Source organism: Argopecten irradians, chromosome 15 (genome assembly GCF_041381155.1).
Source record: "Argopecten irradians isolate NY chromosome 15, Ai_NY, whole genome shotgun sequence".
Classification (NCBI taxonomy): domain Eukaryota; kingdom Metazoa; phylum Mollusca; class Bivalvia; order Pectinida; family Pectinidae; genus Argopecten; species Argopecten irradians.
This window is the reverse complement of record NC_091148.1, coordinates 1,049,287-1,066,963: the sequence shown is the minus strand read 5'-3', so window position 1 is coordinate 1,066,963 and position 17,677 is coordinate 1,049,287. Positions and strand designations below refer to the sequence as shown.

The window sequence follows — 17,677 nt, the reverse complement described above, 5'->3', positions numbered from 1 at the left end:
CCAATTGGATTCAAGATGGCGACCCGATGTATTACATTTGTCATCCTTTTTTAAGATTTTTTTCGAAGCGTATCTTTCATATGGGTGCCACCTTATTGGAAAACCAAAAACGCGTTCCATTAGGCGATGCCATATTAATTCAGTACAGCTACAATATGCAAATGGATTATACGTCTTGCATGAAATACTACTTTCATAACTTAAAAACGATTGCAAACCAGAAAAGTTATATTGTTCAAGAGTGGAACTTTAATCTAATTTCAGTGAAAGATACTCTCAGAGACGTTGACCCCGTTCACATTTTACACATAACGGGCAAACTAGCAAATAATTGCTCATTTCTTTTCAAAAGAAATATCGTATTTATCATATGCAGAAAAGGGGCTCATCGCCTCTTTTTCTTACCTATTACCATAGTCCCTCAAACTAGGTGCATTTTCGATGTATTTTGATAGACAGAAAAAATACTTATGGGCCTGTTGGTGAACTACAATGTGAAGTAGATAGTGCTATGGGCGCATTAATGAGTCAAGTTGAAAATAACATCTTGTTATATATATGTGTTTTTCATTGTTTTACTGGAAAATAAAATCGATTTCAAGAAATCGCTCTGGGCGGTTCTGTAACAACACCTTCGAACGACAAATCCTAAAAAGCATTTTGGGTTTACTTTCCAGATTTCGTTCGCGTTCGGACTGTCTATCATGGCGCTGATCCAGATGTTTGGCCACGTGTCCGGGGGTCACTTCAACCCATCCGTGTCGGTGGGTTTGGCAGTGGGAAACATTATAACACCCGTACGGGCTATACTGTATACGGTCGCACAGACGGCCGGGGCTATCGTAGGCGGCTTCATACTGAAAGGGTAAGTCAGACATTCCAGGGGTTACTATCATTGTCGATCAGAGAGCGGGTGTATCATCGGAGGGTTCATATTGAAGGGCTAAGTCAGACACCCTAGGGGATACTATCACTGTCGCTCAGACAGCTGGGTACAATATATCATCGGAGGATTCATATTGAAGTGATAAGTAAGACTGCAGCCTTATAACGTTATAGCGTTCCTACTGAAAAAGAAAATGGACGTTTCTCGCAGTGCCGAGAAAGCGGTAGTTTACTAGAACAATGTGTTGGTAACAACGGTCACCGTCTCCAGTCAACCCGATCCCCAGTGGTCGCGAGATGATTTGATATAGGGGTAGGGTTAATATTCAGAAAAAAAACTTGCGTCCGCCATTTTTTAGTCTACTGGGTTTAATTACGTTAATTTTGATTGGTCGGAACGACGTTGAAAGTTTGACGCATTTGACCAAAAAGTACAGCTTTTAACGCGTTAAACATAAAAAATGTTTAACATTCATTCAAACTTTTAAAATTTAACGCGTTAAATACATTCCAACGCGTTAAAATATGTCGTTTTTAAAATGAGCGGCTACGAGAAACATGTCTGTAGATTTGTTGATATTAGGACTTGACATCACTCACTCTACTTCACTACATAGTGTACGTAATAAAAATGTCACACGGATAAAGACAAGATGACAATTGTGCAATTCGAATGAAATATCACTCCCTTCGGACGGTGACTTCATGGGGTATCGATCTACGTTGTCTCGTGTTTAGATATACTGCAACACTCTTACATTTATATATTAATACTGTTATCCAAATCTCTTTAGCGGCGACTGAATTTCATGATTCCATACTCAAAACCAATTCGCTGAGATAAGCTTTCGTGATTTAAAAAACCACTACCTTTGCGAAACTGCTTTTGATTTTCAAAATAGAATTGTCAAACGACTTCGATAATTTTATAGTGTCGTAAAGTTAATAAACTACCGTTAATACTACACTTATCATCACCTTCTGAACAATTTGATTAAATTAAATTAAATGTAAATTTTCATAACGCGGGTCGTCTTATGTTTCCCGCCGTCGTCCTAAATATCGCGCTGTAGATGACTGTCACTGCGCCAGGAGGCAAAACAGCGAAATGAATCTCCACTGTTATCATGTTTGGTGTTGTTATCTCATGTTAGGCCATCGATATATATTTTCTGATATTAATAATATTTTTAAGAAACCTTTATGTTTTGCTCCGGAGAGGTACTGGGCCTTAAATCAATTAGATTAAGATGCCTTCCAATATGAATAAGGTGGATAATAATTCGCGGAGATAAAAATTTCGCGAATTTACTTTGATCGTGAAAATCGCGAAAGTAAATCACACGCGAAAGACAGTATGGTATGTAGTTCAATCGGGAACCTTCGGCACTTTCCGTAAACGAAGAATGTCCGAGGAGTTCCGATTGGTATCTAGTTATCTTGTGTTTGTTCGATATCAAAGTTTGGTAAATCACTACATAAGACATTGGTGTGCGTTGTCCCTGTGGATATGTTACTGTACGCTTTAGTGAGATAGCTTTATATCCAAATTACACCTCCAGTCACGTCGCGACTACAATTTTTTGGGTTTTATTCAGAAATAAGTAAAATCGATTGGTTGTGTATCCAATTTTAAAGACGTAAATGACTTTAAGAGGGCTAAGAACCGCTCCATGCTTTCCACCAACATGGAGTAGAAAGCATAAAGAGAGATGTAGAACGACTAGACCTTAACTTTGGTTTGTTTAGTTTTACGTCCTATTAACAGCCAGGGTCATGTAAGGACGCGCCAGGTTTGTTGGTGGAGGAAAGCCGGAGTACCCGGAGAAAAACCACCGGCCAGCGGTCAGTACCTGGCAACTGCCCCACATGGGATTCGAACCCGCATCCCAGAGGTGGAGGGCTTGTGGTAATATGTCGGGACATCTTAACCACTCGGCCACCGCGGCCCCAGAGACCTTAACTAACGTATATTACAGTTCATATTGTTATGAATTTAAATCACGGACTATATAAGTAGCAATAAATTGTTAAAAATCAGATGTTTCTTAGTAATGTGTTGTGCAGTAAATAAAATTAATTTTCTACGCTTTTTACGTTCTAAAAGAGTTTCTAGACCGGTTTTAAAATATTTATTTTCAAAGACGGTAATAAGTCGAGCAGTCTCTCGCTGAGTCAAAGTTATCTGATTCAAAATTATTTGACTGTTCCCACACATCAATAATATATTTCCACACTTCACAAGTATATGCGTGGATCTAAAAGATAATACATATTGTAGACGTATATAATAGAGCGTTTATTCAGGTATTAAGAAAGTGTTTCAATTTCCGAAATACATTTATCTTACCTGACAACCAACAACTACATGTAAGAAAGTCAAACTGCTATGGCCATCACATGCAGTCTTGTCCCGGCCTGTCGAGGAAAAAACATATGTTTCGAAGATTAAGTATATTGTGAAGAAGTCTATCAGAAGTGCTAAAAGTACCTACTGAGGATACGTCGATGAAGATTTTCTTGAATTTTTGTTTAAATTATAGTCGTTTTCTCAGGTTTACCAATTTCTCGTATTCACCTACACAAAGTCAATATTTTTATAATCTTACTGCTGCGTTACACAAAAAATATATTGTAATCTTCAGTTTGGAGGAAATAAAGACTGTTATTATAGGGTGCATTACGCGGGAAAACCGCCGTCAACAAAACGAGACTAAGCTTCGTTACAAAGTCACTCTGAAAACTCTATAATGTACTGATACATAGCCAAACCACAGTAACAACAACATGTGCAATAGAAATAAATTTCAATTCTACTTTCAGTTTCTCATTTGATCTTTGGTAAACCAGATGGGCAATATCAGGCTATAAACTTCAATGTGGTCAAGCGTATGAATATTTAACGTTTCCGCCGCGTCACTGACAATGTATACAATGTATACTTACGCCTATTCGTAACGGCAAACAATTTAGATTGTAATTATAAAGTAGTGCGGTCTTTGAAATCAAGTAGTACTATTATCGTGTGGACAAAATAACATGTATTGAAAAACATCATCGCATAGTTTTTATTTGTTCGCTTGTTTCAAACCGTTTTGTGTTGAACTATATTCAGATGCTGATGCTATGGCTGTTCCGTTTATTGGATTTTGTTTCGTTAACACTAGAGCAAGCGGGAAATTCAAAAGATATACGTGTGTATTTTTGAATTGATTTTTTACTTGAACATTTTTTATTTGCAATGATTACAATGGAAAAAGGATTGGGCACAAGTTAAAAAACTTACCCGTTCCAGTTATTTTTTAATATACAAGCAATTTGTCAATGAAATGGAAATAAATATTCATGACGTCCTGGTCATACAGTTGTATAAATCCCACTTGTCACATGACATCCTGAAGTACATAAAATTAAATACAAATTCTAAAATGAATCAATGACATGTGAGTGTATCTGACGTCCCAGCCAATCAGATGTACGTAGTACGCGTCGTGGTTTATAATGATCATTTAAGGCCCACTACCTTTCCGGAGTAAAATATAAAGGGTTCTTAAAAACAATAATAACATCAGAAAATATATACCCATGGCATATGCAAGATATCCTGCGTAATATATAAAAACAGTGTAGAGTCATTTCGCTGTTTTGTCGTCTGGCGCAGCGATAGCCAACTACCGCGCGGTATTTAGGACGACGGCGGGAAACATAAGACGACCCACGTTTTGAAAATTAACATTTTATTTTTTTTAATTGATTTTTTTCATAAAATGATGATAAGTGTAGCATTAACGGCAAGTTGATAACTTTTGCGACTCTACAAAATTATCAATCTCGTTTTAGATTCCCATTTTAAAACTAAAAGCCGTTTCGGAAAGGTACTGGACTTTTAAACGTTTTACCAATAACAGCCCTGTAGCTTAGGAGTAATTGACCATGCCGCCACGGTAGAGGAATTTTTTAATTTGTGATTTTATCATTTTGAATAAATCACAAAATAAAATATGCATCTGTATTCACTTCTTCGCCTTGCCTTACAGGTTGTTTTAGTAACGAGATGGCGTAAAATCACTCTCTCTCGGTAGATAGTACGACCTAATGAAGTGATGACTGAGATAGAGTGGCTATAGCGTGCCCTCAAAATTAAGATAAATTGAATAGATATATTTTATGTGTTATGTGCCATTACCTAGATGTTACGTCAAAAGATAGTTACATTTTGTTAAAAGAAATTCATAACTTTAATTAGGTCATGCCGATCGAGCAGGGCCCCTTAGGCAATTCATAATCAAGTTCCGGTTGAGTAAAACAGGACACGTATTTATATTTTTCAGACCGCAGACTTTAAAAACTTTTTAAAAAAGATTTATCAATAAGATAACGCATTTTCATGGTAAACTCGTGTCTAACCCGTTTTATTATCTCAGATTTTAATAATTGACAGTTTTCCGCGTTCCGGTACCGGTTCTCATGAATGTATTTCACATTTTTGTGTGTCGCGATTACAATTTTACATAATCATCAAAATCTGAAAATGGGTTTCATTTCTTTTGATTTTTTGTTTATATGTAGCGCTTGCAACATTATAAGGATCATTTATTACAAATATAACTAATTTTAAACTTTTCTTACAAACGTTTTTACATTTGTGTATTATACCTTTGTTAAATAAGACTGTAAAACGAATTTGATTAGTTATTTAGTTACTTAATCATTTTATATTGACAACTCATATGTTTATTTTCTTAACACGGATCGTCTCATATTTTCCTCCGTCGTCCTAATTGCCGCGCAGTAGAGAAATAATCATTACATGTACGGCATGCGGTAAAACAGCGGACTCTCGCATTGGCTTGTTACTGTGTTAAGATGTTAAAATTGTTAATAACAAACTGTTACATTTTTGGTTTGGCCTATTGAAGAATGATGATGACGAAACAATACAATTAAAATTGTACAATGGCGTATAAAATTTCAAATTGAATAGATAAGATAAAATAGAAACATTCCCCCTTTTTGCTACAATAAACGGGGACCATGTTTTCATATGATGTTGAACAATATATATGTATATACTTTCCAACATGAGATTCGAACTCGCGACTCAAGATGCACGGATAGCGTTAATATCTTTAAACATCTTTAAATAATACTCGGTGATGCGACCCCTATACAAAAAAAACACAAATCGCCATTTTGTTATCAACAGAAAACATTTCTTGAGATAGAAATTCGGGGAAAGTTTGATTCCGTACCTTTACCTGGTTATACAGTAGGAATGTCCATTACTTCACGTAATCTGATTAACATACCGATCCTCGCTATATACACACAATATGTGTTATGAAGTGCATAGCGAGGATCTGCATTCTAATCAGATCGAATTTCATTTAAAGTGAAATTTGGAAATATATTACGACGATCATTGTGACGGACCCATGAGAAACTCGGGTATAGGAAGGGATGGTTGTATCGATTTTATCTTTAACAAAGAAATGCTACTTTTTATCTTCGCTTCTCTTTATAATCCTGTATTAGAATTAATTAAAACCCACTTCCGAACTTCAATATAAATATTTAAATCATCATTATCTACAATGTAAACGAGTTTATATCGATTTGAATGAAATGGAGACAAAATCGTATTTTTTTCCATCTCTGCGACTAAAATGAATAACTATGCTTTATTATAAATATCAATAAGACAGGATTGCAATATATTGAACTTTAATGAAATTGTATGCACTCATTGCTCTAGTAAAACTATTCCAGTGTCTCCAAAAGCTCGGGTGTATCCGGGGCACGCTTACAAAGAATGCAGGATTATGATGTAAACAATTTCTTGATCAATCAAGGTTCATATTTTTAATTTAATTTCATAAATTAATTAGTCCCCTGAGATTCGTTTTAATCGTGTTTTTCTATAATTTTGGTGGTCCCAAGATATTCGTTTTAACCATGTTTTACTGTAATTCAGCCTCATCTCTGTTCATCACCGATCACGTTATTAAATGGATGAGTGTTAGATTTGCCACAAAACTTTGTCTATCTATGTCATTGATTTTGTTTAATCGATTATTATCAACTATGTGTTAAGTGGGACTAACTAACTGATTGCGGATTAACACGAAGACCTTGTCGGAATGAAACTAGACGAGATCAGTATCTACGGATGCTGTCTTCACGTAAAAAGTGGATTGTTATTTCTGTAGATCGATTGGTTTAGCTGTAAATCATTATGATCCATAATGTAAATGAGTTTACATCGATTTGAACGAAATGCAGACAAAGTGGTATTTTTCATCTCTGTGACTAAAATGAATAACCATGCTATATTCTTAATATCAATAAGGCAGGATTGATATTTCTTTCATACCTACGGGTGTACATGTAATACTGGCTGGTCTAGGGCAATATACTCATGTCGCCTGAGGCTGTATTGAATATAGCTACCTATGCAATAAAGCCTCGTGACGTCACGGCGTCAACAAAATCTCCATTTCCCCGGTAAAATTTTATTTCTTTTTCTCACAAATATGACTAGTTTTACTATAAAAGATGTATGGAAAATTGATTTTCAAAAATATCACGTAATTTTTCATGTATGGAAAATTGATTTTCAGTCGTTGATTTCTTCGAATTTATTTCAAAATGGCGGGTTATTATAGTTGTAAAATTGCAATAAAACGTCGAGGTATGAAAGAAAAATACTCTTTCATATGTGGATATGAAGGATAGGGATATTCTACCCTCGGGATCACAAAATGTGTGCAAAACCCTCGGCAAGCCTCGGGTATTACAAAATTTTGTGATCCTTGGGAATAATATCCCTATCCTTCATATCCACATATGAAAGAGTCTTATAGTTTTACCTTGGGTATATTATAGGCAAATATTAAGAAATTGACATGGATTTTCATTTTTAGGCGAAAATGTGCCAAAACATGGTTTTTCTTTTTTTTTTTTTTTTTTTTTTTTTTTTTTATAGAAACGGTCTTGGGAAATAAATAAAATTAATTAGCATTTGTAAGAATACAATAGTTTGGTATTTTGGTCTATCGTGAGACAAAAGACATCAACATGATTGAGACTACATTCGCCCTAATATTAAAGAAATCACTATTTTCTCTATTTTTTATTTTCGGTTATCAAATTTGCATAGATGGTACAATATCGGGGTGTGATAATGTTTTTTTTTAATATCTTGTGCTTATTTTGGTAGAATATTTTAAAAGTTATCCGCATACCCTTTATTTGAGTATGCGCGATTAATCAATACAGTACAAACCAATGGTTGTTTTCTCACGTTTTTGCAGGGTAACGCCTGATTCCGTTCATAGCAACCTTGGCCTTACTCAGTTGGACAATGAACTGACCACTGGTCAAGGGGTCGGAGTAGAAATTGTACTGACCTTCACACTTGTCTACGTGATCATCGCCACCACAGATTCAAACAGAGTGGACTTTGGGAGTGTGGCGGTAAAGATAGGCCTAACAGTAGCCACACTTCATCTGTCGGGGGTAAGAAGCTAATTAATTAAATGTTAAGTTTTCTGATTTGATTGAGATCTTTCGGGATAAAATAAACATAATTAACAAAACAAATTGATAACCTGTTATATAAAGACATATTCGTTACTTTCAAAATGATGTGCAGATTCCATGCCTTGTGAAATTAGTCATCCTGTTAAAGGAAGCGGTGGCCATTTTTATTAAAATACATCCATAGATACGAGTCTGGTGATCATTGAATATAAAATACGCACTGCGTGTCAGACTGGTCAACTTTGATAGTTCTCGTTGTTTATGTTTCAATGGCCATTTTCTTTGTCATCTTAGCATCGATATTAACAACAAATCAATCTGATAATTTTCGACTATGCAATTTTTCCTTAGATATTCGTGTTCTTCTTTCAGATCCACCTGACTGGGGCCAGTATGAACCCGTCCCGATCTCTCGGTATCGCTGTAGCATCTAACAACTTCACAGATCAATGGGTAAGTCGTGGATCTCTGTATCAATAACGAAAGTAATTAAAACACGTTTTATTTTATCACAACCATATTGGAAATTATGAACAAAGTTTCGGAGATTTTACATGACATTTTCTAAGTTGCTCCATTTATATGTGGCCGTTATAAATTTATTGAAGATATAATGTGACCGGGTGGGGTGTGTTGCTTGGTGTCTTCGGCGGCATGCTTCAGTTATATAGCACTATAAAAAGGGCAACAGTTCCACTATACAAGAAGACACAACATGAGTATACCGCAGTCTCCCTAAACACTCACCTTGCACTTTGCACACGCTACACACTGTATACATGGGAGACTGTCCTTACACGACCCTGGCTGTTAAAAGGACGTCACAATAATCAAACAATCAAGAAAACAAAAGCTTACATTACACCGACAACGTTAAATCCTGTAAACTGACTTGCTTTCGTGTGCAATCAATTTTCACGGACTTTAGACATCGCAAAAAAAATTATCGTCGTGAAATCCTTTGTGCTAGAAACAAATGACTGTTCAATCGCCGTAAATAGGTACATGTAGGTATGGAAACGGAAAAATATGTTACTGTGATAAACGATGATTGCCTCTGTGGGTTCATGTGTTGTTTATTTCGAACATAGTACCGTACAGCAGCCCACCAAGATGGCTGGGACGGAAAGCATGGTCTTCAAGGGAGATAACTCTAATGTACAACTCAATGAATCTGTCGGCGCGTTCGTTTTACAATACGTATTACAGTTACCAAGAAGACAAGTTGGTATACAGTATAAGTTATTTAAAAAAGAAGCATTAAAAGGAAATGAACATGCTTCAAATGAACATGCTTCAAATTAAAAAAACGGACTCCATTGATCTACCGCAGCTCCATATGGTGTGCCACATCCAACTTAAAATATCTTAAAGATGCTCCACCGCCGACAGATCATAAATGATATTCATCATTTGAACAATAATTGGTGTTTAATTGTGAATATATATGCCTAATTAGCACAAAAACAATACAATATAATTAACTTCGCCTTTGGTGCATGCGCAATCAGTGCTTCATTCCATGTAGGATATAGTGCTACGGATTTTTTTCGGGATGCAATTAATTATTTTTCATATTTTTAACTTTAAGTTAAATCAGAAGCTCAAATTTTTCAATGGTGGTAATGGTGTAAAGTAAGTAACTTTTGTAACTGAAGAAAAATACTAAATCGTCTGCTCCTGTTTTTGATAGTGAAAAAAATACCATTTGTCAGCGGTAGAGCATCTTAAAATGCAAACTGTCGAAAACGCAAAGGTAATATCAATGAGATTCCATTCTATTTGTGTAGGATTGGTATGTGGGCGATAGGCTTCTATTATAAGACAATTCCGATTCCACCTGAACAAGGTATGTAAATTTTGTCCGTACCTTTCACCTAGCCGGGGGTTCAATCCCCGGCACGTGAAAAGGGTCACCGAACCGATCATGTGGGTTTTCTACGGGCTCTCCGGGTTCATCCCACTCTAAGACCTATCGCGTGCTTTTATCTGGGGAATACGAAGTAATTAACTTGTGTCGTAATCGATAATATTTTTTACGGGGAACTTCGAATTTAGGGACTGTCTTGAAGTGACACATTTAAATGATATCAACCCCTCTCCCAAAAGTCATAGGAAATACCACACGCGCTTGACAATGATAGCATTTTCATTTCAGTGTTCTTATTTTGCCTTCCCCGCGGATGTTTCTCAATTCCTAGTGTACTTAATAAAATCTAACTTGGATAGATATTAGAATACCTTGAATGAGCAGTTGGAACAGCTGGCTACAGCATCAATGACGTTAAAAAAACAAGTAAAGGGATATAACTCTGCCTTGTCAACCTCCCTTGACACTGATTAAATTCAGTTCCGTTCGAGAAATAAACTATTATATATTAATATAATACATTGACATTCGTGACATATGATTTTGCAGGGATGTAGGAATTTGGCATCTACACTTTACATTTAAATATGACTGTTACATGTTTACACGTGTTGCAAAAGTAGAAACAAATTTATATAGCATTTCTGTTTATTTCAATTAATGATGTGACTTACTATGATTTGAATTCACATATATGTATGTGGTACACAATCGGAAAATCACATTATGATGTTAATATAGCATATTACATTTATTTAAAGATTTTTTTTTCTTTTTTTTTTGTTGTTTACTGGTGTGTTCCATTTTCTGGAAAGTATTTTAGCTTTTGATCGATAATATTGAAGGTCAAGGTCATAGGCTAAACAAAAACTAAACATTAAAGAAAAAGAAAGTTTTTTTGTATCTGTTCGCTGTACCGTTCGCTCCACTGCATCTGTGTTTAGTTATTCAGGTAAAGGTGTATATATCCCGTGTTTCCTCATGCAATGATATCAAAAATGATGGCTTGGATATGGATTCGATACGAGGTGAAACATCAAATACAAAATTACCAAACAAAAGTTTTAAATATTGGAGCATGCTCTTAGTACATACATGTAAGTTGAAAAATGTTTAAGCACTAACTTTCAAAATTGCGAAGATACAGCACCTTGAAAATAAGGATGTGTCACCCTGTCTAACAGTTGAGTGTTCCCGCAACCTTGAAATTGTACATACGGTGTTGACTTTATGGACTAGTTTTTGCAATTCCCTGTGCTTTATGAAGTGTCATTATCTTACACGCATCTCTGAATACAGTAACTATTTGAGCAGCATAAAAATCATAAAGAATAATTTGAGGTATTTATGGTAAGATAATTCCCGTTATCTGCATAACGTATCTAAACTTAGCGAAATACATAATATAGGTGCACTCTAGGAGCATTATTTAGCAGTAATAAAAACATTTTTCTTCTGATGAATCAGACCGGAACATTTCTATGATAAGTCTGTAAGCAGTTTAAATATCTCTTACCTAAAAGAGACAATTAAGTGAGGCTAATTCTGTTACATAACCACGAGGCAAAATATGACATAAACATGTTCTACATTCCTTATGAAATATGTAATATAAAATATTGACAAATTCAATGACTTTATTAAGTATTTTAATTGTAACCGTTGAAATTCCAAATGGTATAGCAATACGATTAAGTATGTACAGTATGTACGATGTACCCATACCCGAGCCAAATTCACAAAAGTTTAACAGATACAATACATAACCACCGAGGAGTTGATTAATTTGGTTTTTAGACAAGAGCATGCGCCTGATAAGGTGAACACACTGCTGTAAGAGTTCTATTACTCAACGATCAAGGGCCAGGGTTTAGCATACAAGACGTTCGACGACAATGGATGTGTGATGGCGGACAGCGAGCGAGCTTGAACGATTCACACACATTTCACCACCATGGACTTTTTTGGCATATCACAGTAAAACAACCCATCTGACTGCCATTATAACTGGATTATTTCCGATATACGTGCAAATTTTAATGTTCTTTTGGACTGAATTGTCGCTTTATATAGTATATTATGTAATATACGTTGTACAAGGGAAACAAAGGCTGTTTCATTGATGATCGGAATTTTGATACTACAATAAAAATCTCCACAACCCCACAAAAGTACAATACCAAATACACAGAGGTGACGAACTAGCTCTCCACACCATGGTTACGCTGCATGGCGTCACGTTTCGTCGGAAATTCCGGTTCAAAAGTTTAGTGCGCGCAACTTTTCCTACCCTAGTGGTTGACATGGAAACCTCACACGGCTATATCTGGTTATAGACCAGCGGATATTTGGATATATGTATCGTTGACCCGTATGTTAATAAATTTACTCTGTAGTTTGTTCTATTCGAATTTCGATACATCCCCTACACTCGTGCGTCATCAATGCACCAGGCTGAAAATTAGCGAAATGAATCTTCACTGCTAATTGTTTACATTTCTGCTTCTTTTGACAGGTATACTGGGTAGGACCACTGATTGGTGGGTCATTGTCGGCACTCCTCTACAAATTCCTATTCAATCCCTATAAGGGGTTGATCAGTATGGACGAAGCAATTCAAAAATTATGTAAGTTTATTTACATTGTTTGGAGACACATTTAGGTATTCTCGTTTTGTTCACATGTTTTACCTATCAGTTAAAAATTGTAAGTTTCAAATATACATAAAAATGACATAAAATAATTAATCTATTTTGCTTTTGTTAAAATATTAATTAAGTATACGTAATGAAATAACGTATATACTGCAAAAAAACCCAACTTATTTAGGAGAAATTTTAGGAAAATATTCCCAAAATTATTTTTGAATTAAGTTTATAGAACATTTAAACAGTTTTGTAGATAAAAATAACATATTTATAACTATAATTTTCTTTGACCTATAGCGGAAGACGGTAACCTGATTTGTATTCCCCGAGATTACTTCAAGGCAGATGTGCAACGAAATGGTGGTGATCCAGTCGAAAAGCTATCGATGAATTTGTAATTAGGTCATGTGTCATACACTGGGATTTGTTAACACCTTCATCCCCTGAAATGTCATAATGAACTGGTCCAGTGTTTGATTAAGAAGAGTCTACGTGTGTTTTCAGGGGTAAACGTGAAAAACAATTCATCATGTACTCAGTGGGGTTATGCAGTCTACCTATTTAACCGTTGAACTTTTTGTACTCACCACATTTAATGGTATGGACGGGTTATTTATGTAGCATGTAACGTTATTTACCACATAATCCGCCTGATATTCAATAATTTCATCCATGTGATATATTAACATACATGTATGTCACTAGTGTAATATATTTATTTAAGTGGCTATGTCGGATAGAAAATCCGTTGTGACGTCATGACAGACATATTAATTGTGATTGAAATTTTATGAAACGGGTCTTTAATTCTTGCTCATCAAGGCTCGCAAAAATAAAATTAAAACTTTTAAGAATCCTTCCATAAAATTTCATTTACAAGTTTTTTTATTCCTCTATATAATTGCTATGACATTTATTAGAGTTCACAACTTTTCATTATATTAACTATGATATTCACACATAAGTTTAATATATTGAGTGCATTAAATCGTCGGTTACCATGCATCCATAATACTCTATAATGGAACGAGATCGACTGCTGGATAAAATGTTGGCCATGACTGTTTTGGTCCATGAACAGCTGTTTAAAGGTGATTTCAAAATGTGATATGTTTGATAATCTATTTCGATGCACTAAATATATATATTTTTTAATGCAATTTTATTATATTGCTTTTGTAAAACGTATGCCTCTTCTCTTCAATGGTAAAATTGACTTCAGTTCTCTTAAAAATATTCATTAAGTTCTAAGCCTTTTATGGCCTTTTTTTCGCCTTTTAACTTCAGATTTACTAATCTAGTTGCTTTTGCTGCAAACATCAACAGTATGGTTGTATGATCATCTTAGACAGTGTTGTATCCTCTAACAAAAACATTTGATTACGCAATTCTTTATCATGTAATATTTTTGGATAATTAATAGTGTATCAGGTTAGCTTCAAATTAGTACGACGTTGAAAAATAAGGCATTTCTGAAATTTAAATTTTTTTAAGAACTGCAATTGTTTGAATAACGGATCCGAGTCAGTCGTTAAATTTAAAAACTGTTCTCAATTTTAACATTAGAAATCAAGAGATGTAATTAAACTGCTTACCTCATTATTAAAAGTTAGAAAATTTTAATCCATGAAATATACATTATGTATTGATTAATGCTTAAAAATATAAAAAAAAAATAAATATTACATTACGTTTGTCCATAACAGATAAGGCTATAGTTATGTGTTTTTCTGTTTTGCGTCCGCGTGCTGGTTGGATTTAGGTCTCTCGAGTAAAAAAAAAAAAAAAAAAACCCAAACAAACAAACAAATACAAACATTTCCGATCTGAAAATAAAAGATGTGTGTAACAGGGTAAGTAATGTTTCCTACAATATCCATATATATACAATATATAAAGAGAAAACTCTTTTCTTAATTTGATCAATTGAAATGAAATAACGTGTAGAAAAATATACAAAAATCAGTATCAATTTGAACCCCAGAAAACCTTGAATTCCTTAGCAAAACATTGTGTTTATTTTCTTGTGTGTGTTTCTTGCCTTGCTGGATGGTAGGTTTAAGAAAATGAAAATGACGCAAAAAAAAACCAACCCCTATAGCCTTATCTCAGCTATCACAGCGAAATCTGATTAATTATTGAACATAACTAAATTAACTTGAAATTTAGTTTTAATTGATTTACTTATATTTCATTGTGATGAAGTAATACTTCTATTCTCGGTGGTAGAAATATTTAATCATACCATAATGCATTTCTAACCCTTTTTAATGTTGTTTCCTATTTTCGGTGCGTGAAAAAATGATTGTGTGTTGTGCTTCTGCCTAAGCGTTCTCATATCGTTGATATTTAGCGGTTGTTAAATTGAGTTGAGATCCTTACAATTATAAATATATGAGAAGTAGAGGGAAATTATTTGCTAAATATAAATATTTCTCTTTGGAAATTTTACGCTCAGGTAAGGGGAGACAACAGCAAGTGTGTGATTAGAAATGGAAAAAGAGGTTTGATTTTATTTTAACTTGACATTTTGCTTTACGACTGTCTATCCAAAAATGCTATTTAGCTATTTTTTTGTGTCCAAAAACAATTACAAGTTACACAGCCAATATTTCCGAACCTGAAATTGAACTGAAACTAAGCTGAATTTTGGGTCGAGATTTCTTGACCTGGAATTCAAGTAGATTTCTTGACCTGAAATTCAGGTTAGGAAAATATTGGTTGTGTATGCTATATCGATTATGTTTTATGAGAGTTACCTCCCTTCCAATCCGGCATTGGTCAATGGTAAGATGCTCCACCGCCGACAGAGCATAAATGATGTTCATTATTTGAACAGTAATTGGTGTTTAATCGTGTATATATATGTCTAATTAACACGAAAAATGATATAAAATATTTTATTTTGCCTTTGGTGCAAGCGCAATCAGTACTTCATTCCATATAGGATATAGTGGCACGGAATTTTTTCGGGATGCAATTAATTATTTTTTTTATATTTTGAACTTGAAGTAAAATTAGAAGCTCAAACTGTTGAATGGTGGTAATGGTGTAAAGTAAGTAACTTTTGTAACTGAAGAAAAATACTAAATCGTCTGCTCCTGTTTTTAATAGTGAAAAATTACTATTTGTCAGCGGTGGAGCGTCTTTAAAAAACGAATCCTATAGGGATTTTTCATTCTCAATTTGACTTCTCTAATTAATATAGTGAATATCGCTTAAATATGATTATTTTGTGACGTCACGCTTCTGTAAATGAAGCACAAAAATTGGAAAGGATCTCAAACAAAGCTCCCGGCAACGTAATTTTTCACCTTTAACATTGTGTTTGACCCTCCTTGTTCCAGCAAAACAGATACCGAAGAAACCCTGTATAAGTGTTCCTACTCTGTAAACAATAGCGGATCATATTGTTCGGATTAATTATGCTGTATTGTTTTTATAAAACACATCAGTGCCATATTCTATTGTTATTTAGCATGTATTGGTTCAACCAATGTTACAATATTGTTATATATTATTATATTATATATTTTCTTGTTTAATGACGTAATGATATAGTTGATATAATTTTATACATAAATGTGATTATAGTTTTCGGTTTTCTTACGGAGAGCCAAAATATAAAGAATTTTTATCTCCATTGGCGCACAATTTTCCAAAAAACAAATTACACACATTATACATATATTTCAAACGGTTGTTGGTACATTAACGACACTTTCTTTCTTTCATTTGACAGTTTTGTTTTTATCCATCTTTTGTTTACGTAATTAAGCGATGCTACTGACGAGCAAACGTCAATGTTTTTGAGGGGTTTGACTCGATTCCTTAAATATTAAGGAATTTCTGAACGCACGGCCCTCCGTTTAGAACTCAATCTTAAGAAAAATAATAAATCGTTTACGATTTGCATAGTAAATGTCCCTCTGCATTGCACGTGTAATGATAATGCCATGTGTATATTGTTATAAAATTATTATAGTGTTGCGTTGCTGCAGTGATTGTAATCTGTAGTTGCAGATCACAGAGTTATCTGCCCTTGCGGGTAGGTATTGATTGTGACATCATGTGTTTGCGAGCATAGCGTCATATGTTTCCGGAGAAAGCGACATGAATTGCGCTCACAAAATAATAACGTAAAAAAGATACCTACTCGCAAGGGAGTTTTTAACCTCTGTAATATACAAAGACGAGACATTGCGTCAGAAAACATTATTATATGACTAATGTATTTACATACAAAGAAAGATTAAATAACTTTGATACAGATTCTGTGTTCGTTAATTTTTATCTTCCATCTGGTTAAAGGCCCACTACCTTTCAGGAGCAAAATTCAAAGATTTCTTAAAACATTAATACCATCAGAAAACATATATCAATGACTTTACGATGAGGTAATAACACCAAACATATTCAAGATTTCCTGTGTAATATATGATAACATTGGAAAGCCATGTCGCTGTTTCCTTCTGGCGCAGTGATAGTAAATTACAGTGCGGTATCTAGAACGACCGTTGGGAAAAAAAGACGACCCGTGTTATGAAAATTATCATGTTATTTATTTTACTTATTTTTAATGAGTGCAGTATAAACAGTATGTTAATAACTTTTGCGACTCTACAAAATTATCTATCTCGTTTTAAATTCCCATTTAAAAAAAAATTATAAGCCGTTTCGGAAAGGTAGTGGACCTTTATGAGAAATAACAAACACATTCAGTTTAAAGGAA

General features: G+C 34.4%; 1 protein-coding gene across 1 annotated transcript in view; it reads left to right on the top strand.

The window, feature by feature from the left end:
- The window catches only part of LOC138309208 (aquaporin-1-like), a 44,582-nt gene extending 27,365 nt beyond the window's left edge, over positions 1–17,217 (top strand). The window contains exons 3-7 of the mRNA XM_069250358.1: positions 678–865; positions 8,199–8,403; positions 8,800–8,880; positions 12,813–12,924; positions 13,243–17,217. Of these exons, the coding sequence (XP_069106459.1) occupies positions 678–865; positions 8,199–8,403; positions 8,800–8,880; positions 12,813–12,924; positions 13,243–13,343 (687 nt within the window). The 3' untranslated portion in view covers positions 13,344–17,217. The remainder of the gene's footprint in view (positions 1–677; positions 866–8,198; positions 8,404–8,799; positions 8,881–12,812; positions 12,925–13,242) is intronic.
- Positions 17,218–17,677: the final 460 nt, after the last annotated feature.